Below are 24,538 nucleotides of genomic sequence, written 5' to 3'. Positions count from 1 at the left end.
CCTCCCTGATCATGAACTAGCAGGAATACCAACCATTAAAGGACATTAAGGTCCCGAAATAAGATTTCCAACTTTCGAAGGCCAAAAATAAACTAAGTTCAGAAACTTTGCTAGAATTTTCTATGTCCGGGACCCCCTTAAAAAACTTAAAGGACTGAATTAAGCTTAGGAATTTTGCAGGGTCTTACAGTGATAAATCATTTCAATTTTTTTTGTATATTTTCTTAAAGGTTCTCCCTTTTATTATAGCTTAAAGTTTATGATACAATACACAAACGTACGTTGAATATTTCATAACTAGCTATAACAGTCCGTGCAAGCACGGGCTCAATGTAGGTTTTTTTTTGTACCATTTTATGTGATACAAATAAAATTTTGAGAATCAGTTAAATTTTTAATATATATTTTTATATTTTTTGTTTTAATTATTGTAATTTTCAAGTAATATATGTGACTCATTTGCTACAATTTCTAATTTATGTGACATTGATAGAATTTTTTATTTGAACAGTCAATCAAATTTCTTATGTGTATTTACTTATTTTATATTATTAATCATTGTGATTTGTGATACTTTTTTTTTTTAAAATAATATTTGTTATGTCTAATAATAAAGCTTAGAGTTGACATATGTGCTTACCAGTAACAAGAATTATAATAAGGGTATCTTGGATTTTTAATTTATATCATTTAGGTGTCTTTCATATTGAAAGTCACGTTATCCATCATTTCTTCATTATATATCTTTCTTTGGTCTAGTTTATAAATTCTGTATCTCGACCAAATAATTTCAAAATGAATTTATCTCAATAATCAAAATTATGTATCTCAATTTCAAATTATGTACGCGGATGCTAATTGTGTATCCGAGCAAAAATGGTGTAATTAACTGTTACATTCTTAAGTTTAAAATTATGTATCTCAACTCCAAAATTATGTATTCAGATGCTAATTATATATCTGAAAATTACAAAATTACAAAATTATTTGTTATTTAGTAAAAAAATAAAATAAAGATAAAAGTAATTAAGGGTAAACTTGTTGGGATTTATGTAACTTTTATTTTTTTTATTAGTAGATTATCGGTTTATTGGACTAAAAGAAGGATGTATAAAATATAAATGTATTTAGTTTTATCTTAATAAGTTTGAATAAATCTTTATTTTTAATTTTAATCCCGACATGTGTGCTTCATGTTAATTTAATTCATACAAAGGCATTTTGATCATTGACTCCACATATAAAATATAAGTATTTAGTTTTATCTTAATAAGTTTGAATAAATCTTTATTTTTAATTTTAATCCCGACATGTGTGCTTCAAGTTAATTTAATTCATACAAAGGGCATTTTGATCATTGACTCCACATGTTGATAGTGAATTGTTGAGGTTGTATGTGTGTTGCAACTACACATTCAACAAAATATGTGGTCGTGTCCTGCTTTCTCTAACTCTCTTCCTAGGGTCTTTCTATCCTTCTTTTCTTCTCTGTTAATCAAGAAAAGAAGAAGATCAAAACTAAGATCTGAATCAAGTATGGTTCCTTCTCAGAATGATTTCATATTATACATCTCCAATTTTTTATTGGATGTATGCTTGTATCGTTGGTATCACTGAATTTTCCTTTTCGAAATTAGCGGGCTAGCCTATATCTCCTTTTCCTTCCCTTCATATTTTTTCTTACACCTAACATATGCAGCAATACCATGGCCGGTTAGTCTTCTTCTCTATCTACTACAACATCTCTTCCACCCTAACCATTGTTTATTGACGACATTGAATTTCAAAATGAAATTTTTTTGGTGGTTGAAATTGTGTTAAAATGACAAAAAATGCTCTACTGTTAAGCTGGCAAACAACCGTGCTTTGTGGCTCTTATAAGATTTGAGATCTACCCTTTCGCTTCTTCTTCACCATTATGTCGTTATCGTCGTCGTCAAATAGAGTTTTATGGTGGTTGAAATTTTTGTAAAATGACACAGGGGTCCTTTGGAATGGGATTTTGTGGTGGTTGAAATTGTTGAGAAATTACATAAATACCCTATAGTAAGCTCTGCTTCAAGTCACTTGTATCTTCGCCGTTATGTCGCCATCGTCGTCGTCAAATGAAGTTTTGTGATGGTTGAAATTTTTGTAAAATGACAAATATGTCCTTTGAAATGGGGTTTTGTGGTGGTTGAAATTATTGAGAAATGACACAACTACCCTTCAATAAGTTGGCAGGACAACAGTGTCCTGCCTGCTAGTAAGCTCTGCTTCAAGTCACTTGTATCTTCGCCGTTATGTCGCCATCGTCGTCGTCAAATGAAGTTTTGTGATGGTTGAAATTTTTGTAAAATGACAAATATGTCCTTTGAAATGGGGTTTTGTGGTGGTTGAAATTATTGAGAAATGACACAACTACCCTTCAATAAGTTGGCAGGACAACAGTGTCCTGCCTGCTTCAAGGCTTCAAGCCACTTGTATAATACTAGATCAAGAGCCCCTGCAAGCACGAACCCAACATATGTTACTTTTTGGTCTCAAGTTATATGATGTAGATAAATTTTAAAGAGTCAATTATATTTTCTGTACGATCTTTAAATATTTTAAGTTTTTAATGATATACAATACTTTTATATAATTTTTAGACAATACATGTTACTTTTATTGTTTGAATTTATGTGTCACTGATGTAATTTAGAGAGTCAACCAAATTTTCTATATAATTTAAAGATGTTTGTATGATCTTTAAATTTCTTAAAGTTGTTAATTACTGCAATTTGTAGTACTTTTACATAATTTTAAGATAATATATGCTACTCTCTCTGTCTCAATTTATGTGACACTGATGGAGTTTAGAGAGTCAATCAAATTTTTTACGTATAGTTTTACATATTTTGAGTTGTTAGTTCTTGTGATCTATAGTACTTTCTACTATTTTCAAATAATATGTGTACTTCTATCCTATTTATGTGATTGTGATAGTATATGGAGAATCAATCAAATTTTATAAATCTCGATAATATTTTAAGTTATTAATTATTGTGATTTATGATTTTTTTATGTCATTTTTAAATAGTACATATTACTTTCTATATTCCAATTTATGTGCCTGACAAAATTTCGAGAGTCAACAAACCTTTTTTAGTTCTTCAAATATCTTAAATCGTTAATTATTATAATTTACAGTAATTTTTATGTAATTTTTAAATACATAGCAGATAAAAAATAAAGCAAATAAATTAAAATGAAGGATTTATTATTACATTTCTTACTTTATTTTTTAATACAATATGTTACTTCCTATATTCCAATTTATGTGGTTGATAAAATTTCGAGACTCAACAATTTTTATTTAGTTTTTCAAATATCTTAAATTATTAATTATTGTAATTTGCAGTAATTTTTATGTAATTTTTAAATACATAATAGATAAAAAATAAAATAAACAAAATAAATAGAGGATTATAATATATAAGTGGGCTTAGTCGGCAAGCTGGGAGGACAACCTCCAATTGCTTACCAAGCCACTTGTATATAATAGTACTTGTCAAGTGTACGTGTTTTCTATGTGTGTATGAAGATAATAATAAGTTTATATAAAAGAATAAATTTCTATCATTTATATAGAACAATATACTTGATCCGCCTTTAAAAATCCTGCTTTTATGAATCTGATCCATTTAAAGTCACATAAGGCTAGTTTCTTGATAAAGAAAAGCTTATCCTTCAAAAGATCTTTTATTTCTTTCTTTTCATACTGCTCACGCCAAGGCATGTAAAATCATATTTCATTTCATACACCTTCGCATTCAACACAAATAATTATAAATTATACAATAAAGATATGGACAAAAATTTTTAAAAATATGACATTGAAATATCAATTATTTAATATTATACTTTGAAAGGAAAAATATTCTTTAGAGTCTTGATGACGATACTAAAACGTAAAATGAGCAATTCAAATTATCCTTGATGGAAGAAAGAAATCGGTTATAAATTTGATTTAATAACGCATGAAATCTCTAATTATCATCATCTTTTATCTTCTAGCCAACTAATGACTTTATTTAATACTTGTTTGACACTATGATTTGTTTGCTATTACGAGAAATCTCAATTTTCACTTTATTTTTATCTCAATAAGTTTAATAGTTTGCTATTATGAGAAATCATAATTTTCACTTTATTTTTATCTCAATAGATTTTTTTTAATGTAAGTATGATTTTGACAAAAGAGTATTAACATGAATTACGCCTTAATAAGAAGTAGAACTAATATGAATAAAAAATAAAATTTAGAATAAAAAAAACATACCTTAAATTCACTTGTAATCGATACGAAGCTTTGTCCGAACTAATATGAATAAAAAATAAAATTTAGAATAGAAAAAATATATCTTAAATTCACTTGTAATCGATACGAAGCTTTGTCCGCATGTTTCACCTAAATCTTTCTTCATCTGCACAAACATATTAAAGAATTAATCAATAATGATTTATTTACGAAGACAGATACAAATAATAAAAGATTATAAAAAAATCATCTTAGAAGTTAGGATCTTCAATTTTGGTAAGCCTAATTTAAAGCAACAATAAAAAAGACGAACTTATTTTGAAGGTAAATTTAAACAAAAAAATAAAAAAAAGGCATCAAATATAGAAGCTTAAAACCCCAGACGAACTTATTTGCAATCAAAGGAAAACATTGAAAAAGGTAAAAAAGAATTTAATGTGATTCTTTACATATACTCCATCTGTTTCGTTTTAGTTGACCCTTTTTCTAAAAATATTTGTTTCAATTTAGTTGTCCCTTTGATGAAATCAAGAAGATTTTATTATGTTCTTCCAATACTACCCTTAACATTAAATGTCTAAACAAAGTGTATTTATTCAAATTTATATTTTCAAACCATAATTAATAAGGTTAATTTGGTAAAATAAATTCTTAATCCATATTATTTTAGTGGGTGTGCCAAATAAATATGAGCCAACTAATATGAAACGGATGAAGTATTATTATAAGACTGTCAATTTATTTTCATAGATTTTAGGATTCATATATTTTATGTAGTTTAGGATTCTTAATCTTTCCATATATTTATTTTATGAGGGTTTTTTCATATATTTTAGGAGTGCTTGATCTAATAATATAATAGTTAGAGGAACTATTTGTCTATTGTAGAGTGTTCTAATGAAGGGCAAAAAGTTCGAATCACTTTTCTAAGGGTCTTCATACTTTTAATATATTATCTATGTCTATATCTATATCTATAATCTGTAATATATTAAAAGTGTGAAGACTCTTAAAAAAGTGATTTGAAATTTTTGCCCTTCATTAAAAGACTCTTTTTTAGACAAAACTGTCTTTTCACTATTTTTTAATTTATTATTTAATTATTTTTATTATATTAACTAGACTTCCTAAAATATATAGAGCTCCTAAAATATAAGGTAGGAGAATTAATTAATAGTTTTCTTTCTACTAGACTTCCTAAAATATATAGCAAGAGAATTGATTAATATTTTCTTTTCTACTGGTCAATTAGAAAAATACTCCTAAAATAGGTCTCTATTAAGGAAATGCTTCTATAAATATTGAGATGTACGTTAAACTAGAGAACAAATCGGTTTGTCTATTGGGAGAATATGATTAATGCTCATCTATCTTGATTCAATTGCATGTCTAGATTGGTGGATACTTGATTTTATAACCCTCAACTTCTTCATTGTTTTTGTCAGAATAATAGAATTCAACATGTGTTTATATATATATCTTCTTTGTTTTCATTCAAAATCATTGTTTAGGGTCAAAATTTTCGCTCAGACAAGAATTAGTTGGATCAAAATCGAAGCTTTGTGATTACTATTATATTTTTATTATAGTTTACATGTCGTAGATGAATGTTGGTTGGTCTTAAAGAATTTCTTGTGTAAAGGTCAGGTTTAATTGTATTGTTTTGATATTTTTACTATCTTATTATTTTATTTTAATTTACAGATGCTAGATGAATGTGGGTTGGCTTTGAAATTTTTTTTAGGTAAAGGTTAGGTTTAATTGTGTTATCGTAATATCTCTATTAGTTTGTTATTTTGGGGTAGTTTATAGTTCGTAGATGAATCTCGATCGGCTTTAAGAATTTTTTGTGTGTAAAATTTAAGTTTAATTGTATTATTTTGATATCACTTATATCGTATTATTTTGTTGCAGTTTACAGGTGATAGATAAATGTTGGTCAGCTTTGAAGAATTTTTTTATGTAAAAGTTAGGTTTATTTGTATTATTTTGATATCTCTATTATCGTATTATTTTGTTATTGTTTACAGGTAGTAGATGAGTGTCGGACGACTTTGAGAAAATTTTTATGTATAAAGATTATATTTAATTGTATTATTTTGATATCTCTATCATTGTATTGTTTTGTTGCAATTTACAGATGTTAGATGAATGACGATCGACTTTTAAAAATATTTTTGATAAAGATTAGGTTTAATAAATAAATTCTCCATCTTTACATACTCAAAAGATATTAAATTTAAATATTATATTCAACTTTAAACAAATATCATATTTAGTGTAATGTTTGAACTCGTTGAAGTAAGGTACACGCATAAAGCGCGTACATCTAAACTAGTAGATTATAGATATAGATATAAATTATAGATAGTAATAGTTCTATTTAGATTCCTAGAAAATAAAATGTAAGGGTTTATTGGGTGTTCCAAATACTTGAAGGGCCTGATTGCACTAGTAGCAAAGATTGAGGAGGAAAAGTGAAAATAACAAAAGATGTTCTCCCAATGTTGAGTAATTCTTGGCAAACGGCGGTGAGAGTGAAGGCAATGGCGACGTTGGCAACGTTGATGCGAGCTATGACGAAGAGAAGCACAAATCATATGCCGTCGAATCAACCTTTGCCTTCACTAAGACGAGCATTCTCCTTATACGATCAAATCAATCTTATCAATAACGTTCCTGAAGATCAATTGCGCTTCCAGCAGTACTTAATTTCTTATTCTTCAATTACTACTATAATTTTTGTTATGTCATATGTTGCTTTTTTCATCAAATTACTAGTGTAATCGACCTATTTTATCTGAATGACACTTGCATTTTCATCTTTTTTTTTTTTTTTTCCAATTTTAGGCGTCTTAGGTCGTATTTAGTGGCTAATTCAACCAATTATTTGACATTCATATGGTTTTAGTAAATTGCAGTTACTGGTTAAAGTTCTTCATGCAGCTTAGGCATGCTAATTGACCGTTATTATATTTGTTGAGGAGGTTTTAGAACATACTAGCTGAAATTTCTTTTGGAAACAGCCTCTCTACCTCGTAGATAAGGTCCGTGACACTCTATCCTTCCCAAACCCCACTTGTGGGATCACACTGGGTTGTTGTTGTTGCGGAAATTTACTTTTACCCTCTGTGCCTTACTTCCTTTCCCAGTTCCAATTTTAAGTTCAATGGTCAATCACTAAGCATACATTTTATGCTGGAGTAGGTTCAAGTCATTGTATCTCTATATTTTTGACAATTAGCTTTATCAAAGAATAAAAAGATGATTTTTCTTATTTCCTATTAGCTTTCATGTTCACACATCCTATTTACTCTATTCTTTTTCTTTTTGTTGTATGGCAATATTAAGTTGTAATAAAATGAACCGACCAGAAGAATGGATGTCTATCCCTCTTTTGGGGTTTTGTTTTGTGGAGGGGCAACAAGGATAGAAAAAAGAGACACATAAATTATACATAGGACTGTTGGTAGAGGACATGATGTTTTATCTCAGCTTTAAAGGGTCCTAGGGGAATGGGGAGGAAGAAAACAGCATGCTGCAATTGTTATCTAGTTGTGCTTTAGCTCTATGACAGTGTTCACCCAAAAATGAACTGGCAGTGGTCCACAATGAACTAAGAGAAGTAGAAAACCACCCACACCGTTTATCAAATAAATTATAAAACCATCCATACATATGGCAAATATTCACAAGTACTAATCTTTAAATGTTAGTTTTTGTTGTTGTACTAATCTTGAAATGATCTTAATGACTTGTGTGAGTCAAAATGTGGTCCTTAAAAAATTCGTCTGGTTATATGATATTGCTGAGAAGTATTAATCAAGCTACAAATTTAGATGGCTATCTTATTAGTATTATACTAGTCTTGTGGACTCTTTTGTGCTTTTACATCTTATATTGTCGCAAGCTGGTTTAATCGATATGATCTATAGCCTCATTGCACTTGGTGGGATTATACATGGTATGTTGTTGAATGACCCGCGTTCTAAATTAACATAGAATAGTAATTTGGTAGAGTTACCATCATAAATCCCTCTATCTGGTTCAATCGATATGATCTATAGCCTCATTGCACTCCGGGGTGGATGACTTCTTTTAATATCTTTTTTATGAAGATGCTTCTTTTGCCTCTCTTTTGGAATTTAATTTAATTTATTCCAAGAAGATGGAGTGGTTGTAAAGCTAGACTCTCAGGCCATCCAGAAGAGGGAGAGTTTCAAGTATCTGGGGTCTATAATTCAAGGTAATGGTGAGATTGACGAGGATGTCACGCATCGTATTGGGGCAGGGTGGTTGAAGTGGAGGCTCGCTTCGGGAGTCCTTTGTGATAAGAAGGTGCCCCCGAAGCTTAAAGGTAAGTTTTACAGAGTGGTAGTCCGGACGGCTATGCTATATGGAGCGGAGTGTTGGCCAGTTAAGAACTTCCACATCCGTAAGGTGAAGGTGGCGGAGATGCGAATGTTGCGATGGATGTGTGGACATATCAGGAAAGATAGGGTGAGGAATGAGATTATCCGGGAGAAGGTGGGAGTTTCCTCGGTGGAGGATAAGTTGCAAGAAGTGAGGCTACGTTGTTGGTTCGGGCATGTGATGAGGAGGGGCCCTGATGCTCCAGTGCGGAGGTGTGAGACTCTGGCTATGGATGGTTTTAGGTGGGCTAGAGGTAGACCGAAGAAATATTGGAGGGAGGTGATTAGGCATGATATGGAGCAATTACAGCTTACAGAGGACATGACCCTGGATAGGAAGGTGTGGAGGACGCGGATTAGGGTAGAGGGTTAGGGGGTGGGAGCGAGGCGGTAGTAATAGAGGAGTGCTCCTTCAGGTCTGGAGTTTCTGGTTCGTAGTGTTGGGGCTGTAGTTTTTGGGGTTAGTGGTGTTGACTTTTTTGCATCCCGTACTAGTTTATTATGCACTTATCTTTTGTATTTGTTATACTGTTAGTTTGTTTTGTGTACCATACTTTTGTATCCGCTTACTTTTTGTATTTGTTATACTGTTATTGGTCCTAAACCGGGGGTCTATCGGAAACAGTCTCTCTACTTCTCTTGAGGTAGTGGTATGGTCTGCGTACACTCTACCCTCCCCAGACCCCACTAGGTGGGAATACACTGGGTATGTTGTTGTTGTTGTAATGCCCCACGTTCTAAATTAACATAGAATGGTAATTTGGTAGAGTTCCCATCATAAGTTCCTCTATTCTGATAAGCTGCATGAGGGGTTGAAGTCACCCTAGTGATTCCCAGTAAAGTCAGGCGATTAACATTGAGGGACTCTGCTCCTCTGCTATGGTTCCTAGGTTACTTCAGATCCTAGTAATCAAGTCTTCTGCTTAATTAGCATGAGTTTAAGATGAAAGCATGTGAACAAAGGATGTAAATCTTGGACTTAGAAAGATAGTAATGCTTGGAGTGCTTAGAAATTTGTAAACAAACTGAGTTAATGGAAAAGAGTTGAATATGTGGTATGTGAAAACGTCCCTCAAACGAATCCTTACAAATGAGAAGTCATCCAAGGGAATTCCAAGTAATCCTTCACCATCTCGGTAAATATGGGGAACATGCAATGTGTGATGCATGATATCTATCTATATACAAGTGTCTTGTTTATAGCTGTAGGAACATCCTTCAAAATGTGCTCTGGATTGATTTTTAAAGGTTCAGCATGTTTAATTAATGTTGAGATGGTTCCTTGCTTGGTCGATTGTGTGTTTTTTATATTGACACTAACCACCTTAATTTCACGTTCACCCGACATTCATTCGTTTCTTACTTCATTGAGAACCAATTACTTGAGTGGGTCGCCATATGTAAAATCTTATGTGACTTGTGCACGATATCTTTTCTTCTTTGTCCAATCCTTTAGGGTGAATGTTTGGCTTATCTCCTCTAGGTAACATTGCCATGATTGATAACAAGCTCCAAAGGGTGTTGCTCATGTCGGAACATTGTGGTTCAATTTAAATTTAATGTGGTCATTATCCAATCAGATAGCCTAAGAAATGCACAAATGGCTTCATTCCATGCCAAACTCCAAATTTGGTGTTAACATACTTCCTTTCTTACAAAAATTAAGTTGTGGTATTTTTTCCTTAAACTTCATATTTTTATGTGTTTCAGTACCTGATGTATACCCAGTTGATTCTTATCTTAATATCTTTTTTGGCTTCTTGTAGGTTTACTGACACCGGTTTCAGAGTTAATGGGGCACATTATGAAGGTAGCTTGCTTTGTGTTGGGAACTTGCTAATGTCTTGGCAGCCCAAAAATCTTTCCGAGGTTACTCCAGAAAGGTACTTAATTTCTCCTCGTTGAACAGAGACTTATGTTTCCTTCTTTTCTAGTAGTCTACTAGAAGTAGGGAATACTGCTGATAGATTTATATAAATTGGACTAGCCTATTGAAGTGGTTCAATCTGGTTTAACTTGTGGTCGATTGAAGTTAAGGATGCAGAGAGTTAGATACCCAGTAGCTCAGCGGATGACCAAAAAGTGACAGCAGGGTGTAAGAATGTGATATTCCCCTTTAAGTTTCCAATTTCTTAAAAAGAAAGTCCTATCATATGTCAAACAAGAACAATAGTTGCCTGGATCTAACTTCTACACTATCATATGTAAATTTTCCTTGTAAGGTTCGGCAAAGCTAGAAAGTTAATCATATCTTTACACGCTCCGTTGGAAAATAAACTATACAAGAGTAAAACTCTCATTTTATAACTTAGCCAGGTCAAAGTGGGAAATTTCATTTTAGGGTACTACTGTAAAGGAAGTAACTGTTCAGAACTGTTGTATTATATAGGTTTGGACATTTTACTCTGTCACAAAGTCCTACTCTTTAGTTTGTTGCCTGGACGTTGTTTATGAAAGGCCCTTCCCTTTAAAAAACCCAAATGTTTCCTTTTTCAATGTGGTTATATAGTCACATCTGACATGTCATTGTTATGTGGCATGCAGCTTATCTATCTTCCAGACAGTGCGACCAGTTCCAGGTGAGTAGCAGTCAGTCTATTGTTGAAGAATACTATGCTCAGCTGATGTTTCTCTGCAATTACCTTCATTTTCATGTATGGCATTGTTAGAAGTGAACCAAGCAAGTTATATCTTTTTTCTTTTTGATGTCTCTGCAAATCCGTTTACTCATTTTCCTTCACAGAATTGATTGAAATGTTTAGAAAATCTTTCGGCGGTACACAGCTTTATCTCATTTTGTCTTCCACATAAAAGGGGGAAGTATTACTATTATCTTTCTCAATAAAATAAAAATAAAATAGGGAAACATTATTCAAGTCTGTCAAGTTCTGACGTGCACATCACACTGTACTGTAAATCTGACTGGTGCAATTTCCTGCTTGAGAATGATTTACTACTGTAGTACTGTGCTTGGTTGGGTCTCTTGGCTAAACTTAATGTGGCATCTGACATAAGCAAATATTTCTTCATTGATACAGATCATTTTTGGAAAGTTATATACCCCTTTTATATATTGGTAGTAGTATTGTTTGAAATCAAGGGAAATATTTTGAATTTGTAATTTAAGGTAGTTAAAAATTTTAAATTTTAACTAATCATTCAAAGGTCCAAAGTTTAATATGTTTTTTCTGGATTAACAAGAAAACCCAAGGGCCATTGGGGCATAATTTATAACCCGGTGAATAGTGGATCCGCCCTCTCTACCCTTCTCCACTTAAATACCATGTTGTCTGTAGCGGGTTCAAACTTGGTTGGGTCTCTTGGCTAAACTTAATGTGGCATCTGACATAAGCAAATATTTCTTCATTGATACAGATCATTTTTGGAAAGTTATATACCCCTTTTATATATTGGTAGTAGTATTGTTTGAAATCAAGGGAAATATTTTGAATTTGTAATTTAAGGTAGTTAAATTTTTTAAATTTTAACTAATCATTCAAAGGTCCTAGTTTAATATGTTTTTTCTGGATTAACAAGAAAACCCAAGGGCCATTGGGGCATAATTTATAACCCGGTGAGTATTGGATCCTCCCTCTCTACCCTTCTCCACTTAAATACCATGCTGTCTGTAGTGGGTTCAAACTCAAGTCGATGCCTAACCCACACATCACGAGCTACGTTCTTACCATTAGGCCAAAGTCCTAAGGGCAAATCCAACGTTTTAACATGCCTCCAAACATATTAAGAACTTGCTTGGTAAAAACATATTGCAGTTTTTTTACAGATTTAAGAACTTGGTGAAGCAGCCATGAGTATTCTTGGTAGGTAAATATTCTGATTATTCATGGTGGTTAAGTATTCTTAGATGGATAAAAAGAAAACTAGTAAAATAAATTCAGAAAGTATGCTCTAGCTGCTCTTAAAATATTTCATGGGTAAACCTATTTATCAATGGATTAATACATAAATTGACCCCTGATCTTGTACCGAAATCCCTGTTACAATCCCTTGACAACCGGGAACCTTTTACACACCAAATGTTTGAAAAGGTGTGTCGAATGCACACTTCATTTAAATAGCTGAATGTCGCACACCAATAAGGTTGTGACATGTGTCATTAACCTTAAAAAGAAACTCCAGCTGAGTTTTTTTTTTGAGAAAAGGAAAAATTAAGGGAAACTCCCACCCAGCTCGTGAGAATCCAGTTCGGCCACCAACATTGGCGCCAACTGAGGGCAACCTTCCCCAAAAAATTAATGATGACTTACCCAATATATTTTCACAAAGTGGGGTCTAGGGAGGGTAAAATGTACATAATCCGTACCAAAGAAAGTTAGAATTATCCAAATCTGTTTTCAATCCAGCTTTATTAGCTTTTTGGAGTTTGGACTTTATTAACTTTTCCTTTTCACATATTTCAATCATAATGAGCTCAAAAAGGATAAAAAGGGAAAAGTTTTTCACTGATTTTGAACAGCAATAATATTATTTTAAAAAACTGTAAAAGGGGAGGGATCAATTGCAGGGGTGGGGGAAGACGAAAAAGGAGGAGAGGATTGGGGAAGAAGAAGACGTGGGGAGTTGGGTTGTGGGATATTTTTGGGTTTTTCTTTTTTTAATGTGAAACTAAAAAATGAAATTAAAAAAATTAAAAGTCAGACTCGTGCTATTCATATAAAGCATCTGATATAATTCTTTTTGGGATTCACTCACCTCTTTTCTGTGGATTACACACGAATGACACGTAACTGAAGCGATGGGTTTTAGGCACGCTTTTTGAAATGTATGGTGTGTAAAAGGTTCCCCATGATCAAGGACTGTGTAACAGGGGTTTCACTACATGCTCGGGGGTAATATATGTATCAAGCCTTTATTAATTGAAAAATGATGGTAAAATTTTGTATAAAGCAAGAATAGTTGCAGCTGTGCCGTGTAGATATATCCCCCATTTACTTTATTTTTGCCCATAACTGATTAGAGGAAAAAGCCTGATTGATGATCAGGGTAGATAGACTTTTTCAAAATATCTTTTACTAAAATCTGTGTGGTTTTTGGTCTTCTCCAATACTTGAAATAAAATTTCATTTCAAAATTGAAAGACGTAATTGACTTGAACAGGATTCAGGAATTTGTTTGACCTTTAGAGAATAAGAGAATTATGGATGTCCAACGACACCCTTAGCTTTGAAGACTTCAGTGTAGAAGGAAAATTCAGCATAAGATGTTGAGAAAATCCTCACCAAAGGGTGTGATGTTGCTGTTAATGAAATGGGTGAAAACCTTGGTAACTCTTGGAGGGCAGAGTTACAATCGTTATCTGTATGATGGAAGGTAGTAGGTATCTAGTGGAATAATTACAGTGCATGCAAGCTATCCCAAAAACTACGGCTATAAGAAAAATTATTTTATGGTTATGTCGGGATTATACAGAAAATCCAACTCCGTTTTGATTATCATTTAACCTAACAGTATTGACTTGGTTCCTGATTTGGTCGAGAGTGACTATCTTCATAAGTTTGTACTACTCTTGGCGTTCATGCTCCTTTTTTTCTTTCCTTCTAATATAACTTTACTGCAGAGATTCTTCTTCTTGGCTGTGGGAAGTACATTCAACCGGTAAATCCTGAGGTTCGTGCCTTTATTCGTTCTACTGGAATGAAATTGGAAGCAATTGACTCTGTAAGTATATGTGGTTCTTTGTTTATTATGAAAAATGATGTGCCAAAGGAAGGGGATATGTCATCATTTATGTTCTATATTGTAGTTATCAGATTGTGTTGATAGATGAGATGGTTAGCCATAGAAGTTTCGATCAGTATCTATTTTTATTTACTACATCATATTCATACCCCTACCATACTCAACATCTCTGGAACTTTTTTCCCAAAACTACTATTGGAAGATGAAAAAAGGTGGATCTCCTTGATATTCCTGGACCCAGACCAAAGGAGTTAAATACAACTAGAGAAGCCAGCGACGGAATCTAGAACAGTGACATTTTAACTAGTTTCGTGTTTTTCTCATTGGTTAGTGAATTTCAAATAAGCATTATTGGTAGGCATAAATATTTCAAGATATTGGCCAATATTGCGGAAGTGGATTTTCTCTTCCTCTTCTCTAAATTTTCAATTTCATTTAAACATACTATTTCGTATTCGTGTGATTCTTCACAAAATATGCTGTTTAGGTGTTCTGAGCCTATAACTAAATGACACATGTTTTGGTATACTGATACCAGACTAAGCTTATTAGATATCCGTGTATCGTGTTTTTATTTTGGACATATTTCTTGGTCGGAGCTTTCTTCTTTCTCTCATCCATTTTAAGTTGCTTACATTCCGTACTTCATCTGTGTTGCAGAGAAATGCTGCATCAACGTACAATATTCTAAATGAAGAAGGGAGGATTGTGGCTGCTGCCCTTCTCCCATATGGAATAGAATCATAAGGCTTTCATGTATATGCTTTTTCTTTCACAAGTCAAGATCTGATTACTCATCCGAGCCTATCACTTTGCTCTTACTGGAAATCAAAATGGAAGAAAACACCCTGCCAATCACTTCATCCCGAGTTTGATGTGAGTCATGTGACTATGTTTAAGATTAGATAAAAATGAGATAAGAACGTCTAGTGTTAATTGTGCGGGGCATTCGTGGACCAATTCATAATGCTGTGTCTTTAGGTGATTTTGTAATTCTAATAATATAAACACAAGAAAAAGAACTAATGTTTCTCCATTGTAGATGGTCGAGGTTCATCACTTCATCTGTTGTGCAAGAAGAATCTATATTTATCAGATTCAGGTGGGGTTGTTGATTTTGTGAATAGTGACTGCAGTTGTTTACTGAATATGTCCTGTCTCCTGACGTGCTTTTGTTGTTGTGACGTGTGAGTTATTGCCTTGAGGTTTCTTGAGAATTAATTATTGTTCTGACCATTACTTTTTGCTTCGAGCTGGTTCTATTGGAGGTGTAATTGGATTCAACAAGATACAGCATGGACAACATTATAAATGAAAGGAAGTACACATGCACATTGGGAAACTTTACTTTTCTGCAAATAATCATTTAAGAATATTACTCCTATAAAGAATTAATGGAAACATTAATTAGCAGGTACAGCTGACATCATTTTATCATCTATACACTCCTCCATAGCTGTGGTTGGGTATACTGGATACCTACCTGAAAAGCAAGCATAACAAAAGTTTGTATAATCACTGCTTAATAGCTTACAAAAGCTATCAGTTGGTAGAAAGGCTAGAGAATCCACCCCAATAAACTTCCCAATCTCCTCCACGTTCATTCTGTTAGATATCAATTCCTCTGTACTAGGAGTATCTATCCCATAGTAACAAGAAGTTATAAGTGGAGGGCTTGGAATCCTCATGTGGACCTCTTTAGCACCTGCCTCCTTTAACAGCCTCACAATCTTTGACGATGTCGTCCCTCTGACGATTGAATCATCCACAACTACCACTGTTTTCCCTTCCAATACTGCTTTAACCGGTGAGAGCTTAAGCTTCACCCCAAAATTCCTAATCTTCTGGGATGGCTCGATAAATGTCCTGCCAACATAGTGTGACCTTATTAAGCCTTGTTGATATGGTACTCCTGATTTGGCTGCATAGCCAAGTGTTGCTACAACACCTGAATCTGGTACTTCTATCACAACATCACAGCCCTCCACGGGGATTCTATAGCAAGAATTTCCCCAAAAGCATGTCTAGACTCGTATACAGACTTAAAAAATACTATTGAATTGGGCTTGGCAAAGTAAATGTGCTCAAAGATGCAAGATTTAGGCTCAGGGATATGAGGCCTCAGGAGATACATTGATTGAGGTTGTTTACTGATATCATCTACTAGCACCATTTCACCAGGATGGACCTCCCTTTCGTACCTAGCCTCAAACCAGGTCCAAAGAACATGTCTCTGAGGCACAAAATATAGCGCCATTGTTCCTCCTAGCCATAATCAATGGTCTGAACCCAAAGGGATCCCTTACTGCAACTAGCGTACTATCCTCAGTCACAAATACCATTGAGTAAGCTCCTTGGAGCTTCTCGCAAGCCTCAAGAATCCTCAAAACAAAAGACGTCGCCTTTGATTTTGCTGTAAGGTGGTACTGAAAATTGACCCCTTCTGCTCAAGTTCAGCACGAAGCAATTGGTAATTCACAAAATTAGAACTTGTAACGAAAGGCTGAACGTTTTTCAGCATTGAAGATGAGCCAGCAACAGTGGAATACCTGACATGACCAATAGCCATGTCACCTGGAAGTTTATCAAGATTCGACTGGTTGAAGACATCAGAGACCAACCCAATACCTGTAGCCAAATTGAGAACTTTATTGTGGACAGAAACCATGCCAACACCTTCCTGACAGCGGTGTTGAAGTGCATGGAGTGCCAACCACCCAGAAATTACATGGTATGACCCCAGTGAGTGATTTTAGATTTTTGATTCAATAAAAAAAGTCTTTAAAGATAGCCTTCCTTTTTAAGTGTAGTACAAATACAATTTTGCCTCATTACATCTTAAATATTTTTAAATTTTTCATACTTATTTATCTCTCAAATTCTATTTTTATTTTTATTATTCACTTTTTTATTTTTTCTTTAATTTTATTTTCATATTTTAATTCATTTGTCTCAACCTTTATTCTTTCTCTTTTTACTCAAACATTATCTATTTCTTCATTTCTTTCTTTTCCTTTTCTTTATTCATTTATCTCAACCTTTTTTTTTATTTTTATTTTTATCATTTTCCTCATTTTTCTCAAACTTTATTTTTATTTTTTCTCAATTTTTTAATCTTCGCTTTTTTCAATCTTTATTTTTTTCTTGTCTTTTTTTTTTCTCAATCTCTTTCTTTTATTTCTCTATTTTGTTTGATCTCTTTTTTTTCTTTTTTCTCAACTTTTATTATATTTTGCTAATAAATAAAAAATTGGATAATCTGCAAAGGGATCTTTTTTTTGACATCAAAGCAAATTTAAAAGCATGAATTGTTGGTAGAAAGTTCTTTGGGATAAGTTTTGCCTCTAAGGTAAAAATTATAGAATAACTCATAAATCAAGACAAAATGTGGTAGTGTCATTTCTTGCTTGTGTAGCATAACTTGTTTTGAAAATCCTTGAAACACTACTAGAAAAAAATGAAAAACCGACCACAAAAAATCGACCACAGATTGTGGTCGAAAAAACAGTTTAATTTTTTTCCAAAAAGAGACCACATGTGGTCGCTTTTATATTTTAAAAAATCAAAATAATTATTTCAATAATTTTTATATTAATTATAATTTATTTTACAAAAATTTTTTTTAAAAAATAACAAAACCGACCACATGTGGTCTTTTAACAAAAAAAAAATTTTAAAAATATTTTTAAAAACCGACCACTTAAAAATTCTTTTTTAATTTATTTTTAATAAAATCCACTAGTGGTCGGTTTAAAAAAAAATTGAAAAATATTTTTAGAAAAACCAACGACTAGTGGTCGATTTTTATTTTTTTTTTAAAAAAAGAAAATACTTTTCAAAAAACCAACCACTTGTGGTCGGTTTCTAATTTAAAAAAAAAAAGAAAATACTTTTAAACATAATTTTTATATGTAATCAATAACTATATATATGTAATCAAATATATATATTAGTTTCATAAAAAAAATTATTCTTAATCAGTATAATAATTTTTTGAAATTACATTGATCACACGTAGTCGATAATCAGTATAATAATAACAAAAATCAATCATTCTTTAAATTTTTGAAAAAATTACACTTAAAAATATATCAAATAAAATAAACAAATTACATTAAACATAATCTTTATCTTTTACTTATGTTTCAAAACATAATATTTTCCTTCGTATATACGTTAAATGACGTTAAACACGCATAATTTGTATAATGAATATGTGTGTGCGTGTGTATATATATATATATATATATATCATACCGTTGAGATAATGATATTATGTTACTATTTCAGTCGTAATTATGTAATATATAACGGATAATTCATCAGAATATAATGAACGTGTTCTATTATAAGGTGATACACTTGTGGATGTGATATGTATATATATACGCATTCAAGAGTTCATATATTTAAATATCTTTATATATATATAATACACATATCATGTAGTGATCGATTGATGAACGATTTAGTCAAAACCTAGTATATTAAGCTAATCAAATAAAATTAATCAATCACTCATCTGAGTATGTATATGAAACACGTTGCATTATATTATTGGATAATATACTTGTGTATGTATGTAATATATATAGTACATATTGAGGAAATATACTACTCGCGTTATTGTTATAAATATTATAGAATTTATTAAAAAATTAATTTGTTTAAAATTAATTTTAATGTGTTAATTGATTGATTTATTAATTGTACTAATTAAAATATTTTTTTTATTATTATTTGTAGTCGGTTTTCTGAAATATAATTAATCGATCACTCATCTGAGTATGTATATGAAACACGTCGTATTATATTATTGGATAATATACTTGTGTAAGTATGTGATATATATAGTACGTATTTAGAACTTAGAACTTGATATAGTCGATAGTATGTATATGTGTGTGTGTGTATAGGTATATATATATATATATATACATATTAATTATATAGTGAAGGTATATTAATGACATAAAATAAAACTAACCGATAATTCATCTGATCAGTATATGTGATATACGTTATATATTATTATTATTATTGGGTAGTATATTAAAATCTTGTATGTGATGTTTATAGTATTTATTTGAAAGTTGCTGGACAATTGAATATATGTATATATATGTGTATCTCGTGTAGTGACGTATGCAGTAATCGAAAGCTCGATAACTGAATCCATATATCAAAGTATTTTGAATAATACATTGATATCATACTATTGAGGAAATCAATATACTATTTAGTATCAATATGTAGATACGCATATATTGTTGAAGTTGTAATAACGTAAGACAAGTAATCAATAATTTATTTGATTAACATATTCTATTAAGAAGTGTGTGTGTATATATATATATATATATATATATATATATATATATATATATATAAAATCTCGTAATTAAAAGCTAATTAACCAAAAATCTATCGTAAATTGCTTTATTCGTTGATATTATTATACGATTGAGGAAATATACTACTGGTGTTATTGTTATAAATATTATAGAATTAATTAAAAAATTAATTTGTTTAAAATTAATTTTAATTTATTAATTTATTAATTGTAGTAATTAAAAGGGATAACACCCACAAAAATACCTGAAGTTTGACCGGATTACCAGTTGAGCATACTGAACTTTGCGGGGGTCCTATTACCCCCCCAAACTTTTTTTTTCGCATTTTAATGGCATATATCTGCCACTTGGCACACTGCGTGTGATTCATGTGCATTGAGCGCGTGAACAGTGTTAAAAACGTTTTAAACTCTTTTTTTTTTGCCAAACAGCCCCTTAATTTTATAATTATTTAAAGTTTTATATTTTTATTTATTTTTTCATTCTTCTTTCTTCTTAATGGAACTCGAAAAATCATGAAAAAAATTTTCATGTATGGAACTCAGAATCTTTCCGAATTAATGGAAAGATTAATGGTTATAAATAATGAAAAAAAATTTCCGAATCTTTTGAGTTCCATTTATAATTTGAACTCGGAATTATAAATGGATTCAAACTCGAAATTATAATTCGGAAAGATTAATGGTTATAATTAATGGAAAGATTCCGAATTAAATTTCATGTATGGAACTCAAAAAATTTCTTAATGGTTATAATTTAATGGAACTCGCTAATTGAAACTCAATGAATGATTCGGAAGATTCAAAATCGAAAACTTGCTAATTTAATTCCGAGTTCCATTAATGGAAATTGAATCTTCCGAGTTCCATTAACGGAAGATTGAATAGCTTCATACATGAAATTAAATTTTTTGAATCTTTCGAGTTTCATTAATGAATTTTCCAAATCTTCCGAGTTCCATTAATGAAAATTGAATCATGAAATTAAATTTTTTGAATCTTTCGAGTTCCATTAATGAATTTTTCAAATCTTCCGAGTTCCATTAATGGAAATTGAATCTTCCATTGAGTTTTCAATTAGCGAGTTTCATTGAATCTTCCATTAATGAAACTCGCTAATTGAATCTTCCGAGTTTCAATGGAAAATTAATGGAAGATTCCATTCAATTATTTGAAAAAACTTTCTTCATAAATTCAATTGGATCATTTAGAATATTTAATATGATTGTAATTGTGAAAAAATGTTGAAAAGTGATAAAATGGAGAAGAAACAGCGCGTGTACTACACTTTTCACGGAAAAAATAGGTATACGTTTTGAGGGGGGATTAATTCCACTTTAAAAAAGTCTGGGGAGGGGGGGGGGGGAATTAATTTCAATTAAAAAAGTATAGGGGGGGTAATAGGAACCCCACAAAGTTCAATATGCTCCACTGAAAATTTGATTAAACTTCAGGTATTTTTGTGGGTATTATCCCTAATTTTGTTGAAAACCGACCAATAATAATAAAAAAATTAATTATATAGCTCCTACCCGGCCCACCCCCACATGACCTGACCCGTTATAAACTATATCCTATTGACCTAAACACCAAAACACACAAACACACACACAAAAATCACGCAAAACCTTGAACACACCTAAATTAATTTCCTAATCGAAAAAATCACACAAAAATCACCCTAACCACTGCTCTGGCGAGTGCCCCGACCACTGTTCCGGCGACCACAACTCATCTCAAGTATGAATTTTGTTGTATTTTGTGATTTTTGTGCGTTTTAAGGTTGATTTATAGGTGTACTAGTTTATATAGTTGTGAAATTTATAATGTTGAAGATTAGGTTAGTTTGAACTAGTTTTTTTAAGCTCGTTTGAAGCTCGAATTTTGTTTAGTTATTTGCGGAATTTTTGAGCTATACAAATAATTGTTTGAACTAGTTTTGCTTGTTGTTTTTGATTCTTGAATGGATTTTCTGGTTTAGCTTGTTGTTTTTGACGAGGGTTTAGCTTGTTGTCTTTAAAGTGAATGGATTTACTTTTATGGTTTAGCACTTTATCTTGTTGTTTTTTATATGAGTTTTGCTAAATCACCCAAATTTGGAATATTTTGTCTTAATTTTTTTAGGTTCTTGATTTGGTGTCTGGTTATCTCTTTCACTTTAATTTAGGCCAAGCAAAGGTAAGTTAATTTCTCTCGATTCACTATTGTTGTTATCTTCTAGTTACTGTTCATATTGAAGTCTAGTGAAGCCATGTGTGGCCTTGTTCGATTCACTAGCATTGTTGTTATGTTCTTGTTATTGTTTATATTGAAGTCTAGTGAAGCTTTGCGTGGCCTTATTCGATTCACTAGCATTGTTGTTGACATCTTGTAGGCCTTGTTGTTGCTTGTTTCGTAAATGTTGTTTTGTTTTGATACTTAGTTGGTTGAAAATAGTTAAGTGTAGGGACTTTAAAGGGAATTTTTTTTTGTCTTGAATGTGGTTTGTTAGGTGACTTAGTTGCTTGAAAATGGTTAAGTCTAGGGACTTTGAAGGAGATTTTGTGTTTTGAATGTGGTTTTGTTTTGAGACTTAGTTGGTTGAAAATGGTCAAGTGTAGGGACTTTAAAGGGAATTTTTTTGTTTTGCATGTGGTTTGGTAGGTGACTTAGTCACTTGAAAATGGTTAAGTCTAGGGACTTTGAAGCGGATTTTGTGTTTTGAATGTGGTTTGTTAGGTGACTTAGTTGCTTGAAAATGGTTAAGTCTAGGGACTTTAAAGGGAATTTTTTTTGTTTTGAATGTGTTTTATTAGGTGACTTGGTCAAATTTTTGTGAATTGATCTAATTAGTTGAATCTGATTGATTGCGTAGATGGAACCTGATTATAGCTGGATATATCAACGGAACAATGATAATAGAATGGGTATTAGGGAGGAATTTGTTGAAGGTGTCAAAAGATTTGCTAAACATGCTAAGACACTTGATATGTGGACACGTTATCGAATTATTCGTTGTCCTTGTGTTAGATGTGATAGTATAAATATTGTAAGTGAAAAAGATGTAAAGGAACATCTTTATAGAAAGGGGTTTCACGAGGACTTTTTAAAATTGAGTGGTATTCATGGGGATGTTGTGCAAAATAACTTTGTTGTTGGAGAAAGTAGTAGGTCTCCAGGGCATAATGAATATCAAGATACTAGGATGACAGAAATGGTGAACGATGCTTTTGGGATGCAACACGGGGTTGACTTTAGGGAAAATGTTGAAGATGTTCCTAATAGCGAAGCGGGCAATTTCTACAAAGAATTGCATGCTGCTAGTCATCCTTTGTTTGACGGGTGTTCGCACTCTCGTTTGTCTGTTGCTGCTAGATTATTAAGTATTAAATCTGACTGAAATATTGCTGAAGGAGGAATGGACTCAATGGTAGATCTTATTAAAGAGTTAGTTGACCCTGGCTTGGAGGTTCCTGATTCTTTATATAGGGCAAAAAGATTGGTGTCAAAGTTAGGTCTCTCCTCGATTATAATTGATTGTTGTGAAAATGGCTGCATGTTATACTTTAAGGAAGATGCTAATCTAAAGTTCTGTAAGTTTTGTCAGCACTCTCGATATAAGCGTGGTTCTACTGGAAATCAAATTGCTATTAAGGCGATGCATTATTTACCTCTTATACCAAGGTTGAAGAGGTTGTATGCTTCAAACAGTTCAACTCCTCATATGAGATGGCATAGTGAAAATAGAAGGCCTACTGGTGTTATGTGTCATCCATCTGATGGAGAGGCTTGGAAGCATTTTGATACAACTTATCCAGATTTTGCAGCTGGGCCATGAAACATTCGATTGGGATTATGTGCGGATTGGTTCTCTCCTTTTTCAGTTGGTGGTGCGGCATATTCATGTTGGCCTGTATTGATCACTCCTTATAATCTTCCTCCTGAAATGTTGATGACTAGTCCCTATATATTTCTGAATTATGTTATTCCTGGCCCGCGTAATCCAAAAAGCAGAATAGATGTCTATTTGTAACCTTTGGTTGATGAACTTCAAATTTTATGGCATGAGGGGGTTGAAACTTGGTACATCTCTCTTAAATAGAATTTTAATCTGCGTGCATATCTAATGTGGACTGTTAATGATTTTGCTGCTTATGGAATGTTGTCTGGGTGGATGACTACTGGAAAGCTGGCTTGTCCATACTGCATGGAATAAACAAAATCTTTCACATTGAGACATGGCAGGAAAAATTCATGGTTTGATTGTCATCGTTGTTTCTTTCCACCTGATTATGAATTTAGGAGTCTCAAGAATGCATTCAGAAGGAATAGAAGTGAACATGATGGTCCACCTCCAAGGCTGTCTGGTCATGACGTCTGGGAAATAGTTCAGGATTTGCCTAAAGCCAATGAGGAACGATTGTACAGGCTTGATGGATATGGTGTTTCGCATAACTAGACTAAGCAAAGTATATTTTGGGAGTTAGAATATTGTCAGATAATTTGCTTAGAAATAATATTGATGTCATGCATACTGAGAAGAATTATTTTGACAACTTGTTCAACACAGTTATGGATGCCACCGACAAAATAAAGGATAATCCTAAGGCCAGACTTGACTTACCAGAATATTGCAACCACAAAGAGTTACACTTACAGCAGGGGACCAACGACAATGTTCTTAAGCCCAAGGCTAGTTTTACATTCAAGTTGGACCAAAAGCGTCAAATATGTGAGTGGTTTCAAAGTTTGAAGATTCCCGATGGATATGCCTCAAATTTTGAAAAGAGTGTTGATATGACATAAGGAATC

At 32.3% G+C, this 24,538-nt stretch overlaps 1 protein-coding gene and 1 pseudogene across 2 annotated transcripts; one reads left to right on the top strand and one right to left on the bottom strand.

Annotated features, from left to right (window-relative positions):
• Nucleotides 1–6,697: 6,697 nt before the first annotated feature.
• LOC107870537 (NADH dehydrogenase [ubiquinone] 1 alpha subcomplex assembly factor 3) lies at nucleotides 6,698–15,542 on the top strand. 2 transcript variants are annotated; one of them, XM_016717096.2, is made up of 5 exons: nucleotides 6,698–6,986; nucleotides 10,461–10,577; nucleotides 11,239–11,273; nucleotides 14,273–14,373; nucleotides 15,055–15,542. In XM_016717096.2, the coding sequence occupies exons 1-5, from the start codon at nucleotides 6,787–6,789 to the stop codon at nucleotides 15,139–15,141; spliced, it is 540 nt and encodes a 179-aa protein (XP_016572582.1). In that variant the 5' UTR covers nucleotides 6,698–6,786; the 3' UTR covers nucleotides 15,142–15,542. The 2 variants fall into 2 exon arrangements, with proteins under 2 accessions (XP_016572582.1, XP_016572583.1); XM_016717097.2 differs by having other exon boundaries at nucleotides 6,760–6,986; nucleotides 14,273–14,322.
• Nucleotides 15,543–15,728: 186 nt separating this feature from the next.
• On the bottom strand, nucleotides 15,729–17,140 carry LOC107871722 (annotated as a pseudogene).
• Between the last annotated feature and the right edge of the window lie 7,398 nt (nucleotides 17,141–24,538).

The sequence above is a fragment of the Capsicum annuum genome, chromosome 5, assembly GCF_002878395.1.
Source record: "Capsicum annuum cultivar UCD-10X-F1 chromosome 5, UCD10Xv1.1, whole genome shotgun sequence".
NCBI classification, from domain to species: domain Eukaryota; kingdom Viridiplantae; phylum Streptophyta; class Magnoliopsida; order Solanales; family Solanaceae; genus Capsicum; species Capsicum annuum.
The sequence above is the reverse complement of the archived record's forward strand: the minus strand, read 5'-3'. Positions and strand labels throughout refer to the sequence as shown.